At 46.6% G+C, this 20,353-nt stretch overlaps 1 protein-coding gene across 5 annotated transcripts in view; it reads left to right on the top strand.

Moving 5' to 3' along the window:
* PRDM11 (PR/SET domain 11) overlaps window positions 1–20,353 on the top strand; it is a 52,366-nt gene that overhangs the window by 10,752 nt on the left and 21,261 nt on the right. For 4 of the 5 annotated variants that reach the window (XM_062635917.1, XM_062635919.1, XM_062635916.1 and 1 more), the window contains exons 2-5: window positions 9,138–9,256; window positions 9,800–9,903; window positions 10,793–11,055; window positions 11,977–12,044. In XM_062635917.1, the coding sequence (XP_062491901.1) occupies window positions 9,141–9,256; window positions 9,800–9,903; window positions 10,793–11,055; window positions 11,977–12,044 (551 nt within the window). In that variant the 5' untranslated portion in view covers window positions 9,138–9,140. Of the gene's footprint in view, window positions 1–9,137; window positions 9,257–9,799; window positions 9,904–10,792; window positions 11,056–11,976; window positions 12,045–18,672; window positions 19,086–20,353 lie in introns of all 5 variants that reach the window. The other variant, XM_062635921.1, reaches the window with a different exon arrangement.

Raw genomic sequence — 20,353 nt, 5'->3', positions numbered from 1 at the left:
TTTTTGTCTGCCCGTGGATGGGTGGGTGATACGGGCATTAAATTCACATCTTTACTTTCTATAAAGGCGTCTAAGTGATGAAAAACTTGACTTTTCCAGACCCAAAGATAACTTCTCTTTGTTAAGCTGTGCCTGCTTGATTGCCACTGAGGCTGCTGTCTGGGCTAGCAGCAAGGTATGGAGGGAATCATAGAATCATAGTATCAGCAAGGTTGGAAAAGACTTTTAAGATCATCAAGTCCAACCATTACCGCAGGACTGCCAAGGCCACCACTAACCCATATCACTGAGGGCCTCATCTGCATGGTTTTTGAACATTTCCAGGGATGGTGATGCCACCACTTCCCTGGGAGGCTGTTCCAATAACTGATTACCCTCTCTGTGGGTAAATTTCCCAGTAAGTTGATTATCCAAAAGTTGAGCCCTGTAAGTAGAGATCCAGGGAGTCTCATAGGAGTTGCATAGTGTAGGTCCTGTGGGTAAGCAAAGTTTTGCTGGCAAGCTATGCTTAGGAAAAAGCATGTTCCCTTGAAACAGCGAGGCCTAGATAGATAAACAGGAAGAGGTGTCTAGCTTGTTGCTTGATGTTCATCTTTAATCAGTCTTGGTGGATCGCAGCAAATCCAGGAGACTGGAAGCGTGGTTGTGTTGGGATGGTTCTGGAAATGATAGATTGGGTAGCAAGACACTGATTCTGGGTAAATATATAATAGTTCATGCCTGAAACTTGATGTTATGGAAAGTGTCTTCTACTTCTCCAACAGATCTGATTTAGCTTAGAAGATTTTGTTGGTTTAAAGAAAGATCCATAGATGTGATATACTTGGATCTATAAGGCGGTTAACTCAGTGCATGAGGGCACAACTAATACCTAATATCTGATACCATAGAATTTCAATAAAGTACGAGTGGTTAGGAAGTCAAGGTAGCGATTGATAGTCTGCATCCAGTAAATAAACTGAAGTGGCAGTATAAAGAGTAAGGGGGGTGAAGGATACTCAGAACAAAAGGACAGTATTAGTGCACTAATGAATTTACTGTTTGTGTATTAACTTTAAAATGAACTTAGAAAATCATTTTTCAGCATCAAAAGATCAAGGCTCTGGCATTGCCACGTTAGATGAGGGGAGCAAATAATCCAGCTATTTTAAGATAGAGCTCGATCATTTTACAGAAGAGTCTTTGCAACATGATATGTGGAGACTGTGGCTTCAAAGAAGTGGACTCGGTGATCCTTCCCTCCAAAGGAGGCGAGGGAAGAAGCCAATTCTGCCTCACATTCACTCAGTGATGCAGAAGAAGTCACAACTTGCCGCTGGCAAAACGTGTCGATGAAGCAAGTCTGGTGAAATACAGCTGTTGATAGGGGAAGGATGGAGTTACGCAGTTTGTTTGGTAAATGGAGCCATTGAAACAGTCATTTTCATGCAGACAAGTGGAGAGTTATGGACCTGGGAAGGTATCTCCTGAAATCTGTGAAGGGAGGCCTGAGCAGTCCCGTGTAGGGGTCAGAATGGGCAGGTGTCTTCAGGGAGCCTCAGTGCCAGGTCCTGCCTGGAAAAGATCACTCTGATTTTGGACATACAAACAGGGAGGTGATGAATCAGGGTGAGGAGGCAGTTTTATGTCTGTAGTGCTTATATTTACTTCAAGCTTAGTCTGACACCAGCGTGGCTTTCTGGTGCCAGCATCTTGAAGTCATGCAGAGAATACTGGAGGAGTTACACAGAAGAATGACAAAAAACAGTTGGGAAGTTGAGAAGATGCTGCATGGGTTCATATCCAGGACTCTGCTATATATGTGTTTTTATTCAGTGCTGATCACTGTTGCTGTCCAAACACCTTTCAACAGTGCCTTAAGAAACAAGGCTTACGTCTGCCACTTGCTTGTACCCTTGTTCTGTCCTTGGGGAGAAAAATGGTGGTGTAACAGCATCTTGTCTTAGCACTGGGGGTTTGTGTATGTTTTAATTTTGTAAATGTATATATGTATATGTTGAAGAAGCCTAAGGCAAAGAAGTGCAACTGACCAAACATGGTGAGGTTTGTTACATGGGAAGCAATTCTTCCCATGGTCACAAAGCACCATCCCAACATGATGGCTATTTCAGCCTTTCCCATGGGGTTGCAGGGCCCTTTGGAAGAGCTGTTGACTGGTACCCAGAACTAGAGAGATCCAGATACAGCATGTCCCTTGTTGGGATTAACAGTTGAAATGAACTTCTAAGAAGGTGTTGGCTTCTCTTCCCCTTGCTAGGCTTGGATGGAGATTTTGTCCTGTTTGTAGGCTAAAGGGCATGTGACGTACAGGGGATCAGTCAGGTTGACCTAATTCTCCTTTCTACCCTCAGACTGTGAATCTGTGAGATCAGCAGAAGGAGCTGAACAGAGTAAAAATAAGAAGTTTCCAGTTTAAGGGAATTATTTTTAATATATTTAAAAAGTGCAAGTCACTTGCTTGTTCTTCCAGCTGCAGTGAGTAGCTGCCTTGGCTCCATGGCGTGTTTCACTGTTTCATAGGCTTTAAGGCTTCATGGAAGCTTTACATACACAGCATCCTGCTGTGCTGAGTCCTTACTCAACGCTCAATGCAGTTGCACCAAATAGTACCTGGTTTGCAGGGGCTTGTGCTGATCTATGATTTTTCACTATGAGGGTGCTGAGGCACTGGCACAGGGTGCCCAGAGAAGCTGTGGCTGCCCCATCCCTGGCAGTGTTCAAGGCCAGGTTGGACGGGGCTCGGAGCAAGCTGCTCTAGTGGAAGGTGTCCCTGCCTGTGGCAGGGGTTGGAACTGGATGAGCTTTAAGGTGCCTTCCAACCCAAACCATTTCATGATTATATGATACTAGCTTCTTACTTCATGATCATCAGCAAAGGGCAGATGCTTCCAGCTGACCATAATACAGAATTTTGTGTCAAATCCTGTAAAATCATCATCATTTTCCACCTTTGCTAGAAGCCACTGTAAGACAAATTTAAGACTAGTTCAGGGATTATTTCAGAGGTTCTTCTTCTCCCTCTGAAATGTGTCTGTCACAAAATAGATCATGGCAGGTTTTGATGACATGTTTTGCCAGTAAACCATTTAAGAGTGACATTGTGAGCACATCTTGCATCCACTTGAAACGACAGGAGGAGTTCCAGGTTGGCAAACGGGAATTTCCCTTTCCCCAGCCTGTCTACAGTGAGGATGACACCAGGAACATAGTGGCACCCTGATGCTGTTTGTCGTGTCAGTTGTTGGTCTTGAGCAAGTAATTGAAAACACTGAGAACAGTCAGCCTTCCCTGCAGTAAAATGGGTTTAAGTGCTGTGGTTTTGAAGGTTTCTTGTAGTCTCGACCTTCTTTAGTGTCTTCAGAATTCAAGACTCAAAATGTTTCCTGTTTTTTTGGTGAATTTACAGCTACTGACTGTAGTGGAGTGATTGGCAATGATTTAACCAAGTCCTAATCATAGCCCGTGATGCTCAAAAACTTATATCATCCATGCCCTGTAATTTCCACTAATTGAGTTTGAATCTGTGACTAACCCAGCTTGTCTCCAGCTGTGCTGGCTGTGCTCAGCCCTGCTCTTTGGCTGTCAGAGAGCCTTGGCCTTGCATCAAGCTGGGAGACAGGTCATCAGGTCTTTCCCTGACACCAGCTTTCAGGATGCAGAACACCTTTGCCCATAGGAACATTAAGGGGGAAAGTTAAGCTAGCGCTGTGGCAACTGTCAAGGCGAAAGCTCTTTTCCCAGTGGAGCATGGGTTTGGTTCTGTCCGTGGACAGTGGTCCTCCTCTGGGCAAACTGGTTCTCCCTCTTATTTTGTGGAATCTCTTGGTATTTGCATTGGTGGTGAGCATGAGCTGTGTAGCCACCTGGTACTTCATATAGTGACCTGATATGGTTAGCATGGCCAAGGACCTGGGTAAGTGAATTCACCTCGAGAAGAGCAGTCAGCTTGGGTCTTTCTTGGCTGTTTGGGGGGAGCTCAGAGCCTTGAATGCTTTGCTTTATTCCCCCTTCTTGTCTCATCAGTAGCTGACTGTTCTGGATTCCTATTTCTGATAATAATATGCAACTGTAGAAGAAGCATATGAATTCAAGTCCGTCTTTCACCATGGGCCTGCACTTTAAAACATGTTACAAGCTACACAAGATCTTTCTTAAAAGCAGAGGGGATGACCTCCAGAAAGGCGGCAGTGAGAAACTGAGTGGAGGAGCTGTGTGCTGAGGAGGGGATGGATTCCTATATGGCTGTTTCACATGCAAGAATGTCCCAGTCTGGGAAACGTGCCAGTAAAATGTAAAATTAAAGCTCTGTTTTGGAGTCTGATCCGTGCAGATAAGAGTCTCAGGCTGTTAACTAGTAACTACAAGAGGGGCAATGATAAAGGCGGAATACTTGGAGACAGGAATTCACAGGTTTGTTCATGCTTAACCCCATTTCTACGCTTTTTTTTCTGCATTAGAGATTAACAGCTCCCATGTTCTTTTGTTTTCTACTTCCCTGATTGTGAGCAACATGGCGAAGCCACTGCATGTGTCATGAAGATATGTGACGGGTCCTTATCTACTTTGTGAAGAAAGTGGGAGAGGTTATGTGGCACTGCCTGTGAACCCAGGGATGACTTTTGGGATGTGTAGCAGTCACGCTCGTGTTTAGAGGACTTGATGTTGCATGCAAACAACACCTGGATCTTCACAGCATCCCTCTCACCTAGGGATCATCCTAGATGTTGTGGCTGCTCCATCGCTGGCAGTGTTCAAGGCCAGGTTGGACAGGGCTTAGAGCGTCCTGCTCTAGTGGAAGGTGTCCCTGCCCATGACAGGGGGGTGGAAGTGGATGAGCTTTAAGGTCCCTTCCAACCCAAACCATTCTATGGTTTTATGACTTTGCAGTAGGCTGTGTGCACAGTGACACTTGGGAGGACTGGCTGTCCTGGTAGGCACAAGGACATGCACATAGCAGGCAAAGTACCTGCTGAAATATCTTCAGCAGTAACCAAGGAGCCTGCTCTGCTTATGCGTACATGGTGCTTCTCCACATCATCTGAAACCTTCAGAGGAGCTTCATATTTAGGTGTTAGCACAAACACAGCTATAAAAATTGCCCCCAAAAAAGAGAAAAGAACAATGAATTGGAGGAAGTGTAAAGTACAGAATGTGAACTAGTCTCTTGTAGCAGTGGGAAACTGAAAGGGGGGGAGAAAGGGCAAGAAGGAGGAACTAATGGGCAGTGAAATTAGTGAAACTCAAAACCAGCTTTAGATACATCAGAATCTAAACCAGTCCTGAAAGCAGTCACCTGCTGGTGCCTGGAACTGGAGAAATGTCAGATATTCTTTCCTGTAGCTGCTAGAAAAGTTGGATGATGGTACCAGTTGCAGCAGCAACGTGATGCTCTCTGCTGTAGCAGTAGCTTGGGGAAATACCAAACAGCAGCTACTGCTGTTTCCATGCATCCATGGATTTTAAAAGGGCTGCTGAGCAACACTCTGGGCCATAAATGCTGGTTTAAAATATATGTATATATACATACATGTAATGTGAGTTAGACTGAGTAAAAAGTGTGTGTTAGTTGCTAACAAGTAAGCTAATATCAAGTCTAATCTGGGCAAGCTAGAATAGTTGGCAGTCTGATGTTGGCTTCCAATAAAATAACAATAGCAGATAGGGGGTGGATTGGTCATGATTTAAGGGGGTGTTAATTGCAATAATCAGCCTGTTCAGATATTTTAAAATAGGGGTTTTGTGTGATTTTCTGATGTTGCTATAATTCTGCTTGATGAAGGTTAAAGCTTTGGTATGTGTTGTGTGTTTAATGCACTGAAGTTGTGCCACAGATCATCGGAATAAGCATCTAGAATGATTCAGTGTGTGGCATTGTTGGAGCAGGCCCAGAGGAGGCTACAAAGATGCTGCGAGGGCTGGAGCAGCTCTGCTCTGGAGCCAGGCTGAGCCAGGCTGGGTAAGTCTGGAGAAGGGAGACTTTCTTGCAGCCTTTCAGCACTCAAAAGGGGGTTGTAAGAAAGATGGAGCAGGATTTTTAGTAGGACCTGTAGCGCTAGGACAAGGGGTAATATTTAAAACTGAAAGAGGGGAGATCCAGGCTAGATAGAAGAAAGGAAATTTTTCAGTATGAGGGTGGTGAAGCACTGGCACAGGTTACCCAAAGAAGTGGTAAATGCTCCATCCCTGGCAGTGTTCAAGGCCAGGTTGGACAGGGCTTGGAGCAACCTGCTCTAGTGGAAGGTGTCCCTGCCTGTGGCAGGGGGCTGGGACTGGATGAGCTTTAAGGTCCCTTCAACCCAAACTCTTTGATGAGTAACAAAAACCTGATTAAATGAAAGGTCACAGTGTGACAAAAGGAGAGCCATTGCTGATAAGTGTATTTCTAGCAGTGTCACGTGGGAATTGTTTCTTTGGCTTGATTCTAATCAAGTGATGGGTGTTGGTCTCTTTTCCTCCAAGTGGTAGGGTGAGAGGAAATGGCCTCAAGTTGGGCCTGGGGAAGTTTAGATTGGATATTAGGGAAAAATTCTTTACTGAAATAGTTACCAAGCACTGGAACGGGCTGCCCAGGGAAGAGGGTGAGTCGCCATGCCTGGAGACATTTAAAAGATGTGTAGATGTGGCACTTAGGGACATGGCTCAGTGGTGGTGGCAGTGTTAGGTTTACGGGTGGACTCAATGGTCTTGAAGATCTTTTCCAGCCTAAATGATTGTGTGATTTCTTAAGTCTCTTCTTGTCCTGGAGGAAAACTGAAGGGGGCCTACAAGGATGCTGGAGAGGGACTCTTCATCAGAGACTGTAGTAAGAAGACAAGGGGTGATGGATTTAAGGTTAAACAGGTGGAGATTCAGGTTAGATATAAGGAAGAAGTTCTTTACTGTGAGGGTGGTGAAGCACTGGCACAGGTTGCCCAAAGAAGTGGTAAATGCTCCATCCCTGGCAGTGTTCAAGGCCAGGTTGGATGGGGCTTGGAGCAACCTGCTCTAGTGGAAGGTGTCCCTGCCCATGGAAGGGCATTGGAACTGAATGATCGTAATGACCCTTCCAACCCAAACCAGCCTGGAATTCTATGATTCTAAAGCATGAAGTTAATTTGGATTATGTTTGTGGGCAACACAAAATCTAAGCAAGTCACAAGTAATGAAAAGAGGCAAGTTAGTGGTGGAGTTGTGATCTCATGTATGCTGGGTGGGACCAGAAGGAGTTGTATGAATGCAGGTACCGAGTCTCAGAGCAGGAAGGAGGGAGCTGTTGCAGGAGCTTGGGCTCTTAAAGCAGCACAGTTGTTCAGAACATAAACCAGGCAGAAAGTAAATGGGTTCTTGGACGCAAACATGGAAATCCTGAGCAGGGCAGGGAGGGTGTTATCGCCGTGCAAGGTGCTGCTCCCGTCAGCGCAGGAGTGCTGCGGCCGGTGCTGCGCAGGAATGTTGCTGATAAGTTCAGGGAGGACCATGAGAGAGGGGGAAGGCATACAGTGAAATGAGCGGCTCTGCCTGTAAAATAAACACTGGATTTCTTCTTTTTCCCTTTTTCCTTGTTGGAGACATGGCGTAGTTTAAAGGAGTTCACTGGAGGAAGTGCGGTGGCCTGCCTTGTGCAGGAGGTCGCACTGCATCATCACAGGGTCTCTATTGCTCCATAACAGGAATCTCCAGGAGGGAAGAGTAGGAAAGGAAAAGCCATTGTCTCTTCACAGACAGATGTCTGCATCTCTTCCTACTGAAGCCCTGGGGGTTGTGAGTGTTTTACCTCCAGGTGCCTCATCCACCAGGCTTCCAAATGGGTTGGTTTACTGACCAAGAGCATCTCCCCCCCAGCCAGCACCGTTGCAGTCCCCACAGCTAACCAGCTCTGGGGCAGCACCCATCTTTTCTCGGTTTTAATAATTTCCTTCTGCCCCAGCTGCTGCTTTTTGCCTTTTGAGCTGTTTTACTGCAGACTTTCCAGGAAAGGCTTCTCCTTTGGGAAGGGCAGGTATTCCCTGCCTGCAACAGTGGCTGGTGCATGGGGCCATGACTGGAGAGCTTCCCCCTACAGAGAGTGCAGACCAGGGGTTCAGCATTGCAGAATAATGAGTCCCTCCTTGCCCTTACTGTCACTTTCCTTCTTACTGGCTGTGGACATGGAAAAGAGGGGTGGGTCACAGGGAATTTTGGGGGCAGCAGCTGTGAAGTCTGTCCAATCTGGTATGGTGCCTGGGGGCAGCCAGTGTGCATGCCTTGGAGGAAGTCTTAAGACAAATGCAAGCAGCGTTCTATTTCTTCTGTCAGTCTGAGATGCTGTGAAGCTTAATGGCTCTTCCAAAGATCTTGAGTCAAGCAATTCAGAATTATCATCATTTGCTTTATCAGTATTTTCTCTTCAGCGCCATCCCGTGATGGGGGAGGAAGGAATTGTTATCATTCTGGAGTTTGCTGTCCTCAGATATCGTTAAGAGGTTTTCCTGGCTCTTGCATTGAGCTGAGAGAGAAGCATTTTCCCTGCAGCAGCCTGTGTGCCGGGAGGGCTGTGGTAGCTCAGGTCAGGTCATTGCAAGGGATGGGAAGGTTGAGAGCATGACTTGTGCAGTTTGGTGGAGTCCTGCAGGGCACTGTGGGCACTTACCTGTTTGTCCGAGGTGTACGGAGCACACTGAAAGCTCCATCTGCAGAGGTCATGGGAACTGGTATATGTTATATTAGAATCATAGAATCAAGTGATGGTTCATAGAATCGTATTTGTAAATGGATCCTGGTTCATGCTACAACCTGCATTCCTCTTGTCATTCAGTCTCCAGACGCTTGCTCTGAGGTAGTGGTGCTCCGTATTTCCATAACACATCCCACCCATCCGTCTTAAATTCCATGCATGACATTTTTAATGGGTGCTGTGGTGCATACTTCAGATTCCCCGTGCCTCAGGTTGCTCCATGGTGTCTGACACACTTCACCTGACCTGCGACTGAACTGCTCTTTCCTCCCCAGCACGGGAAGGGGTTTCCATCTACTTGTGCCCTGGATGATGACAGTGACTCTTGGTGCAAACTTGCTCTGCTGCTGCATCCCGGAGGAGAAAGGCTGTGATTTCCTGGGGGAGGAAGGCTGCCATTTCCTGGGTGCTCATTTTTCTCCTCCCTCCCTTCATTCTCTTTCAGAACATGAGTGAGAACTTGAAGGACTGTTTGATCCAGACCCAGGCTTCCTTAGGGGAGATGGTGACAATAAAAACAGAGGCCTGCTCTCCGCGCCGGGACCAGGAGTATGGACAGCCTTGGTACGTGGCTGAGCTGCAGTCCCGTGTACTCTAACCTCTTTCTCTCTACCTCCACCCGCCCCGAGCTTAAAGTTGGTTGTGAGGGGTATACTTGAACTTCTCAAAGTCATTAAAACCCTCCCATGTGAAGCTGGAAAAGACCTTTAAGATCATCAAGTTCAACCGTTACCCCAGCACTGCCAAGGCCACTGCTAAACCACGTCGCTGAGGGTCTCATCTACACGGTTTGTGAACACTTCCAGGGACAGTGATTCCACCACAGCCCTGGGCAGCTTGTTCCAGTGCCTGACTACCATTCCATGAAGGAATTTGTCCTAATGTCCATGCATGGAGGTGCTGTAGCTGAAGCTACCTGCTGTAGTCTGAGCCTTAAGCCATCTCAGGTACCAGCTTTTGGCAGGTTGGGCAGCAAGTGGAGTCATTTCTCTGCTGTAGGTGTCAGGACTAAGAGAGTTGATCAGGCCCCATTGCTTCTGCTCCTCTCTCTGTGCAGTCCCAGCATATTGGTTGGTTAATGTCATCTTTCTCTTGTTCCCTCCCCAGCTCTGGAAGGCCTGACCCACAGTCCATGGAGGTGGAACCCAAGAAACTGAAAGGGAAACGGGATTTGATCATGACCAAGAGCTTTCAGCAGGTGGATTTCTGGTGTAAGTGTCTTGTGAGTGAGGGGAAAAACAATGCTGCCACTTGCATAGGCTTTGGTCTTTCCTAGTTGATGCCCTGCTGCTTTAGGTTGGGAAGCAGGGGACAAAAAAGCTGGGGCAAATTTGTATGCTCCTCCAGCACATTTGCTAGGAAGCTGTTGCACAAAAGCAGTTTGTCTGTCGTGGGGCTCTGCAGCAGTAGGGAGGCGAGTGGAAAGTGTGCTGGAAATGTGAAAATGCACGTAGGGAAAACTCCAGGAGCCTGCAAAACCCAAAGGCTTAGATTCAGAAACTGTGAAGGGACAACTCTTTTCCCCATATTCTGGGAAACGGTTGTAGTCACATTGGCATAGCTACAGAATACCAAACTGTAGGCCTGAGTCCCTGTCTGGACACAGGGCAAGTACCTGGGGCTGCTGTCTCTCTCCCAAACACTGAATAAAGGCTGTATGATGAGGGTAATTGTTTTCAGGGTTGTTTGGTTTAGCTCCCCGCTGGTGTGTGGGGAATCAAACCTTTTGGCTTGAGGACACTGCTGCTATCCAGGGATATGCAGGGAGCTGCCAACCTCTGTCTGTGCAGATGGTGGTGGCACCTTTCCCTGTGTGTAGCTCTTGGTGGTGAATCTGTGTAGGACACCAGGGCTCATGCAAGCACAGGTGTTGGTTGGGCAGGCGTGGGCTGGGACAGAGCACTTGTTGAGAGTTGTGTGGTGAAACAAGTGAGCCCTTGGTGAAGTGTCTGCATGGAGGCCAGGCTTTGGGAAAGGGGCTTAGCCAGGCTGGAGAGAGCTGGTTTGCACTGGCCTGAGTACTGTGTGTCCTGTGAGCTGCATGAGCTTTTACAGACATCACATCCTCCCACCCTAACCCCTGTACCCTCACACCCGCAGTCTGTGAGTCCTGCCAGGAGTACTTTGTGGATGAATGCCCGAACCATGGCCCCCCAGTGTTCGTGTCAGACACCCCAGTGCCTGTTGGCATCCCTGACCGGGCAGCGCTGACCATCCCGCCTGGAATGGAGGTGGTGAAAGAGCCCAATGGGGAGAACGACGTGCGCTGTATGAACGAGGTGATCCCCAAAGGGCACATCTTCGGGCCGTACGAGGGGCAGATGTCCAGCCAGGACAAGTCTGCAGGATTCTTCTCATGGCTGGTGAGTGACTTGTCTCCCCAGTGAAGTGATGCCCCAGCCATTCAGCTCAGAGCTGGGGGACTTGTGGAACTGAATCTTAGCCATCTTCCCCCATCTCTGAAGATCTGCTGACCCACAGTAGGCAAACATCTACTGCCGTAATTATTAGCAGCTTAAGGGTGTAGATAGTGAAAGGAGACCAGGTGCCATGGCACCAAGTTCATGGCTGTAGGAAGCAGAGTTTGCTTCCTCTTGCCCCCTGGCCATGTTTTCCATCCCCACTCAACCCTGGGAATCCTCCAGTACCTTTTCCTGCTCCAGTCATTACTTTGAGGATAGAGGAAGGACTGTATCTAGAGATTGCAGAGCTCTCTCATGGACATGCAGCACTCCTTTCTGAGCACAGTAGGTCATCCAAGAGGCCAGGAGAGAGGAGATCCAGTCCATCAGGAAGTGATCTATATGCAGACTCCAGCATCAAAACCCATAATTTTTCCCCCAGTACTACAGGCTTTGCTTAGCCTAGGAGATAGAGATGTCACTGAATGGACAGGTATTAATTATTAGGAGATTCAGGACTTGAGTTATAGGTGGGAAAATAATTGAGAGCTGCTGCTCTGAACTGCTGCTCACGCTTTTCTGTCTGTAAAGTAAATGTGTGTCTCAGCCCTGTGCTGAAAGGGGAGTTAATCTTCTGTATCTGAGGACTGTTAGCAGTTTTGTCAGCTGCATTCATAGTTCTGTATTACCTTTGTGCATAGGAGATGCTTCTTAGTTCTGAGTAGCCTCCACACACATATCCAGGGCAACAGCCTGTAGTACCAGGACAGCTGAGATTCATGTCCTGACTTAAGGCAGGAACTGAAGCAGTGATTTGAGAGTAATACACCTGCTGTCTGGACCAGCTAGTTGACATACTCCATCTGTTCTCTTGTTTCACAGATCGTTGATAAGAACAACCGCTACAAATCCATCGATGGGACAGATGAAACCAAAGCAAACTGGATGAGGTGAGTCCATTTCTCTTCTGCCTTCCCTTTTAGGGTTTTGTCTTCCAGAGAGAGGCCATCAAACACTCCTTGTTTTGTGTGACAGAAAACCAAACCAAAATGCCGCTAGCCCTTCTGTAAAGGGTGTGCTTGTGCTCTTCCAGCGTTTATTGTGATGAGAATCCTTTGGAGGCACATCAGTGACAGGGACTAAAACAAGGATGAGTGTACATGGAGGATGGCTGTTTCCTGGAATGAGGACAAATGATAAAGATGATCCTATTTATCCAGTCATTCAAATACTGACAGGTCTCACTCCATTGGTTTTGGTTTTTTTAACTTTTAGTTCAAATATTTGCAGAATGCTTTGCATTACTCCCAAGGTACCATCTGATTCTGTTTGGGTTTTTTTATCCTTTCCTATTTGATGGACATTGGAAAAGGTGCTTTACTTGTTTTCTTTCTGGGCTTCACTTGAAACAATTGTCAGTGGTGACTGTCATGAGTAGTGGCAGCTTTACTGTGTTAGGAGAAACATGGAGTGAGTTGCCTCAGCTCTGAATGTAGGAATGCTGCTTGTTCTTGCACTCCCTCTGCTGACCCAGCAGAGCAGAACCCAAATACCAGTCAGTGGGGCGGGCTCTGGTTTACCTGCAGCAGTAAGGGAACATGTTTAACCATGATGCAGTGCTTCAGGTATTGTCATGTACCTGCAAAGGATGTAGGTCACTCTTGCAGCCTCCCAAGACAGAGGCAGAGCACTGCAGTGCCTCCTGTGTATGGTGCATCACCAGGATGGGGCATTGCCCACTGAAGCCTGTCCGACATTCAGACCGATCCTTATTCAGGGGTGAATTTTGGAAGTGGCTGTTACCAAGAAGGCATTTCATACAAGAGTAAAGCAGCGTGGGAATTCACTGGTTTGTTGGCCTGGATGTCTAGGATTTTCAGTTGGATTTTAGGAAAGAGAGACGGTGAAGTGCAGGTGGATGCAAGCCTGACCTCACTGGTCAAATGTGGTTGCACCACTTTTGCTCCATGTGAGCGTTCACATGGATGGCAGCAGTTCTGGCCACTACCTTCACAAAGTTCAGCAAAGAATCTCATTTTTCTGTAAGAATTCCAGCTGTTTCATTACTGAATGAGAGAAAATGCTAGGCCTGGGTTGAGGCTGGAGTTGTCACCCCAAAAAGAGGCAGCGGTACAGTAAACAGATAGGTTTGGGGGCATTGAAGCTAAATGATCTTAAGGTCCTTTCCAGCCCTAACTATTCTGTGATCCTATATATCTTGAAGTAAAGAGTACAAAGTTCAAAAATCAGAGTGAGATTTTTCTGCTTGGATCTGGATCTCTATGTGATCTGGATGATAAAGAAGCCAGTGGGAAACATGGTCTTGGAAAGGAAAAATCCAGTGATGAACTCATCTTGCTGCCATGAACATAAGCTGGATGTCTGGATTTATATGGGCACTACTCCTGGTACCAGTACCAAAGAACAGTGTTCTTGTCTAAACTTGTATTTGCCATGGTTAGGTCTCAGGATGAGTGTGATCTGGGCCATTCTGTGCAATCTGGAAAGGAAAGGAGGTTATGGCTTTGTGGAAAGGGAATGTTTGCAGCCCTTCTGGGAAAGGATGTATCAAAGGACCTGTGCACACTGTACCAGTCTAACTGATCTTTCTGTTTTCACTCTTGAAAATTGCTTCTAATAGCAGTGTAATGTAGAATCTGACAGAGATAGTGGTCCTCAAAAAGCCTTGGTTTTGTTTGTAACCAGCTTTCAAACAGAGGTGCACTGGATACCCTGTGCTAGGACATTTGATATGGATATTACCCACAGAAACCCCACTGCCAGGATGCTGTAGACAGTGCTTTTTGTTTTTCAGATGGTGCTCTTTGCCATCACTCACAGATGGAGTGCTTTGCAAAGCAGATGTACTCACCCTCTGGGTAGGTGGGTATGGCAAGGGGAGGGCAGCTTGGGCTGACTCCTCTCTCTTCTTGTAGATCTGGCTATTGTTTTTTGTTGTTTGACTACCACATCTGAGTCCATTTTCATGTTCCTGCTGAGAACAGTGTGTGCTCTGCAGCACTTGCTGGTTTCATTTCAAGTGGCTGTTTACCCAGGGCAGTGGATGACAGGGAGGAAGGAGCACAGAGCACAGCAGATGGCATGGCAATGGGAACATCTTCTTGCCCTTTCTCTTGTCACTCAGTTGACACAAACTCCTGATGCTGGGAGCATGTTCTCCTAAGCTGGCTTTGGCACAAGATAATGCACCCTTCATCCCTCTGTAAAGTGTTTCCAATACTTTATGAAACTCCATGGCTTTTACCTGCAGGGATGTGTGCAAACATCTTCCTCTGGTTTTCTTTTCTGGGGGATCAGGGTGACCTATTACTATGGATTGCAGCAAACCTCAAGCAAAATTGGTGCTTGCTTGGACACAGGCCATAAACTGCTGCTTATGGGAGTTCTTGGGGCTTCTGAAGGACTGTGTAGATCCAGCCTGGTTGTTCCTGATTATTTATAAGGAATTTCTGTTATTCAGTTGTTGGGACCTCTAAAAAAAATAATGGATCAGACCAAAAATGAAAGTAATTCAGGAAGTCCAGTTAACATCCCTCTGAGTATCTATCACTTCCTAGCTGAAGTGCCTCATGTGTGGGGTTTCCAAGCTAGTTGGGGCATTTATAGTCTGTGTCCTTTCTTCCATGTGATTCCCTGAGTTCTCAGGCTTTTGGCACAGTTCAAATTCATCCTTTCCCTCAGCCCATGGGGAAAGGGCTGGTGCAAGACTTCCTCATTCCTTCTCCTTTGCCTTCCTTTCTGCCCCTTTCCCGTCCAAATGCAGTAACAAAAGAGGTTACAGAGAGCAAGGCTGTTCTGTAAGTCTTCCCGTACATATCTCCTTATAGTGGAGACGTCTGTGATTTGATCTTCATACAATAATAGAGCTTGGAAGGGAGCTTTGGTTGGGTCCTCCAACAGCCTGCTCAAAGCAGGATAAGTAGGTCTTTTAAGCTGTTGGTTTGACTTTAGAGGACCATTTAAACATAACACCTTTAAAAGTCAGGGTTACTGTGTCTGCCCATGTGTTTAAGGGCAGTTAAAGCCACCAGCCACTGCACAAGTCATTTTGTCGAACTCCATAAACTGCTCTCTGTTACCTTGCAGCAAGGGGAGCAAATGTTCTTATCCATTACTGAAGCTTATGCAGAGCAAAGGGATCCTAAAGTACTGAAGCACTGTGATCCCTGTAAAAAACCTACTGGAGAGCCCTGGAAAAAGTATCATGCTTGTTTCTTAGAGGCCAGGAAAAGTGGAGTCGGTTGATGCCTTTGTGGGGTGATCAGTAAGTGTTCTGTGTCCTCATAGTTACAACATCACACGTGTTTTTAAAGGAATAGCTGCGCTGCCTTGCACTTTCACATTGACCTGGGCTGAGGTGTGAATTCACAGCCTGATAAAGCCCACACAGCATCTCCAGAGAGATGTTTCCAGGCATCAGTGACTGCTCCTAGGGACATTCTGCATGCTAGAGAAAATGCTTGAGGGGAAAAGATCTCTCTGCCAGTAATGCTGTCTGCATTTTTATAAGGAGGAGGTTAATGTGCCTGCTGGGAACCTCACCTTAATTGAATTTGTAATTAAAACTGGCCAGAACTCATTACTCTTTGCATGGTGAATTAGCTATTAGAATACTTAAGTTCTCTTAAATCATTTTGACTCAACTCATGCTGGAGTAAAGGAGTGGAAACCCTCAAATCTAAATATCCAGGTCTACCACATGTTGTCCTATGTGCATTTAATGGAATACCCTGTGTGGGAAGAGCAAAAAGGTCTCTTAATTCCCCATGGAGGCAGCTTTGCTGCTGAGCAAACATAGGTTCAGCTTAGAAGAGGGGGTTCTTGACCAGATCTGGAGAGACTTGGGTTGTGCAAGCTCACCCCTACCCAGGGGCACTTGGCAAATACAGCTGCTCCTTTTCAGCAGAGCAGCTTGTCAGTGGAGGTGTGTTTCCACCACATGGAGGCACTGATGATACTCTGGTTGTAGGTACCATTGAGAATAGACATGAAGCCCAGTTTTACTGAATGTGATAAAAATCAAACAGTAAATGTTCCTTTGCTCAGTGTTCTTTGCCTCCTTCCAGTGTTCAGGTCGGAGAACTCGTTTTCACTTTTATTTATCTATTATCCCCTTGAGGTCAGTGTAGCAGGTGCTTTGCTGTCTCTCCATCATTTCATTACCTGGCTCTCCATTGTTTCATTACATCTTCTCTCCATAAATGAAGCTCCACCAACAGTCTCTCAAGGGTGCATTTACATTTGTCCTGGCGAAATGCATCTGTGCACTTAGCTCCCAGCCTGGATCTGAGCAGCATTTCCTACTGTTTTTCCAGCTTTAACCAAGGTTAGCAGCTTCTGACACTTATCCCAGTGGAGGGCAGCAGTGTCAGTGAGATTCATTAAGCAGCAGTGTGAGAGCACTAAGGAGAAACCAGAATGATACCTGACAAGGGGCACTCTGCCTTTCTGTAGGTTCTTAGTCTGCAGCCCACAAGCACATGAGTGCATCCCAATACTTCTGCTGGGTCACAGCAGTGCTGGAAGGCACCTATCTCTGAGGAGATACCAGCAGGGCCATCACAAACGTGGGGCAAGTGGGAAAAATGCCAGGGCCTTTGCTTATACCAACCTTTCAGGAAGTATTTTGAGGTGGCTGAAGCCTGCCTGTGAGAGACAGGGCATTCAGCTGAGATTTTGGAATTAAAGGTAATTTAAGATAGCATGGTAGTAGCAAAGTAGTAGCAAAGATGCTATTGCTATTACATAGCATCTTTGCTTTCATTTAATTTGGGACCATAAGCAGAAAGCAAGCTAACACATAGGAAAGCCAATAGGTTTTCCCTCGCATGGTGTCACTTCAGAGTTACAGTTGTTAGGTGTCCCAACCGTTAAGATGTCTTATTTCTTGTATGTTACATATTAATATCCCTTTTAAACATTGATTTTCTAGGCTTGTGGTGACAGCTTTTGGAGGCACTTCATATTAACACTGAAGCCGTCTACCTCAGATGACCAAAGAGGTGGTAAATGCTCCATGCCTGGCAGTGTTCAGGGCCAGGCTGGACAGAGCCTTGGGTGACATGGTCTAGTGTGAGGTGTCCCTGCCTATGGCAGGAGGTTGGAACTGGATGATCTTAAGGTCTTTTCCAGCCGAAACCATTCTGTGATTCTGTGAATGTTGTGTTCTCCCCCATAACTCCATGCTGATGTAGTTTCCTAGCTGAGAACTTCCTTTTAACATATAAAGAATTACATGATGTGAGGACCAAAAAAGTTGACCTCTTTCAATATAGTTCCCAACATCCCTGCTTTCAGTTGTGTTAAGATGTGTTAAAGCAAGTCTTTTCTAATGTATAGCACTAGAATAACCATTTTGGCATTTTCTTTCTCTCTGCTCTCATTCAAGTCAAGGCATACACTAAGTTTTCCCAGCAGTTCTGCTCCTCCGTGGCATCTGCTCTCTTCCATGCTGTTCTCCATGCTCATGCACAGCATTGGCCAGGGTGTTCATTATTCTCCTGTCTGCAGTCCCACCTTGTTTATGTGCTGGATGTTCACATAGTCTGTTTTCTCCTTCTCTGTTGAATAGATCTGCCACTGCCTTTGTTCCCCTAATAAAAAGCCACAGTTAGGACTAGTGTTTTGTTTAAGTTTCCTTTGACTGTGGCTGGAAGAATTAACACCCTCCCCCTTTGGACAGAAGTGCCTCTTCTCAGGATGCTGCCTCCTCTTCTCAATGGGCTGAGGCTACGAGTTGTTGATTTGAAGCACCGCAAACTGGGTGCAGGCTCCTGTCAGCACCAGTGACAGCAAAGCCTAGCCAGGAAAAACAAGTGGGTGGCCTCATTCCTTTTGAGAACAATGGGAAATGACAACCATTTCTGGGTGGAACAAGGGTTTGCAGTGGAGCGGATGAATGCTGGATGTGCCGTACTGCTGGTGCTGAAGAAGAGACTTTTCCTTAGGAAAAGCAAGTTGCAGAAATAGCCCCTCAGTCTGGAATCTCCCTCCCCTGCAAAACATCCCAGTTTGATGTAGTCCCTACATGACGTCCTGCAAGTTTTAACAGAAGGGGTGATGTAAAAGTTTCCATTGCATGTTGTGCCAGGCAGAACAATAGGATATGCTTCAGGCCTCTAGATTTCCTCAAGAGCTCATTTCTGAGCAGTGTCACCGTAGAAGCTAATTCACCACCGTGGTTGTGACTTTTCATGCTTATTCCAGAGCACAAACTGCAGCAGGTGATGTGAGGCTGTGCTGAAATCCTCACAGCTGAGCCAGGGCATCAGACAAAGTGTAAGATTTCATTGTAACTGTAAAGCTGAAGAGGCTCCTTTTACACTGTAGTGTCGCTTGGTGTTTTTTTTTCTTAAGCTTGGGAATTGCTTCTTAAATCATGTGCCTTTTCCTGGTGCAAGTGAGGAAAACTGAGAGGTTGTTGCAGGTTGGGGGGGAGCTGGATCCCACCCAGCTCCTCTGCCCCAGTGCTGCACTGGCCAAGTGGCTGGCTGCAGGGGGATGCTTTGCGTTGATTTCCTTTTACCCAATTGTGCTTTGTGGGATGTTCAACCCAAGGAACATGGCTGAACGAAAGAGGAAGCCCAAGTTTTCCAAGGAAGAACTGGACATTCTGGTCACTGAGGTGACCCGAAATGAAGCCATGCTGTTTGGGAGGGAGACAATGCGTCTATCCCATGCTGACAGGGACAAGATCTGGGAAAGCATAGCCAGGCAGATCACATCAGTCAGCCAGGTGCCCAGGTCTGTGAAAGACATTAAACACAGATGGGACGACATGAAGAGAAGGACCAAGGACAAACTGGCCTTCATGCAGAGGTCCCTGTCCAGCCCCGGCAGCACGGGGCGGCCCTCGGCCATCGTCCTGACTGCCCACGAGAGAGCCATCGAGTCCACACTGCATTCGACACGCCAGAGGCACAGCTACCGGAGAGTGGATCCAGATGTGGTTGACAGCCCGTCAACAAGCTGTAAGTATCACTGCCTTAACACCTCTTTGTCTTATGCTTGCATATCTCAGTGTGACACCACAGGAGCGTTGTGCGGTTTGTGAGATGCTGGGTTGCCTTGTCAAGCCAGGTCCTTACTGCTGAGTTTGGTTTCAAGACAGCCTGCTCTGCTGGGGTGTTGAGATGGATTGAGGGAAAGCTGTTTCCCAGTTAAAATCATCTTTATCTGTTTATCTAGTCCTTTTCCATGCTTCCTTCTAAGGGTAGATGCTGTTCAGATTCCACTTGCTTAATGGGTCATAAGTCTGAACTAATCTTACAAGTGAGGGAGCATCTGTAGTTGAAGTGCAACTACCTCCAGGTCATGAAGAAGTGTTTGTAAAGGATTAGGAGTTCTTCATCTTGCATGCACCCCAATAAAACAGCAGTGCTATCAAGCTGAGAATCATGTGCCAGTTACTAATGGACCACTGCATGGTAACCATCTTCCAGGAGGGTTGTTGAGGGGGCTCAGTGCTCTTTGGTGTTGATGCTCTGAGGCCTGGCCACTAATGGTTTCTCACTAGTGTTCTGAAGAACTGAAGTGTCTGAAATAGGTAGATGATGGCTCTCTTCTTCCTGGCCCTGCCTTCCAAGTTAATCTTCTTACACCACAACTCTCAAGACACCTTCCAGTGCTGAACCACAACCTGCTTTTTGCGGGTTCTTTCCCCACTTGTGTACATACGGTTGTCTTGCGTGGAGGTGCAGCTCAGAGGTGGTCTCTGAGCTTCTAGGGATAACAGAGGAGAGAAAGAGGAGATAATTTCTTGGGAAGTGAGCCAACTAACACTTCATGGGTGGCACTGTCCTACCACATTAGGTCTTACCTCATATCTGAAGTAATGTTAATGGGAAGGAAGGACAAAAGTCTTCAAGAACAAAGTGGCACTTGATCGTTCCTTGCATCTATCTTGGAAGCCAGTTGCACTATTTCAGAGGTAAAATGAGTACAGCTTGTGCAAGGAGGTAGTGGGCAGTTGCAACAAGTGAAGTATCTTTTGCCTGTACCTGTGAACTGCCACATCATTAGACTAATGAGAACTTCCCCATGGTGTTTTGCTTTGGGTTTGGTTTTGCATCAAGTATACTTGCCCTATTAATACAGGGTTTTGCTGCTGCTGTACCTGACTGCCTGGTTATCCCAGTGATGCCAAGCCACATTGTGGCTTTGCAGTTCAGACTTCATGAGCAGCTAATACTACATCTGTGCTTTGCTCAGAGGATGTAAGAAATGACATGGGAGGAGG

The sequence above is a fragment of the Pezoporus occidentalis genome, unplaced genomic scaffold (genome assembly GCF_034315485.1).
Source record: "Pezoporus occidentalis ecotype Australia unplaced genomic scaffold, CSIRO_AGI_Poc_V1 ctg46, whole genome shotgun sequence".
Lineage (NCBI taxonomy): Eukaryota > Metazoa > Chordata > Aves > Psittaciformes > Psittacidae > Pezoporus > Pezoporus occidentalis.
The sequence above is the reverse complement of the archived record's forward strand: the minus strand, read 5'-3'. Positions and strand labels throughout refer to the sequence as shown.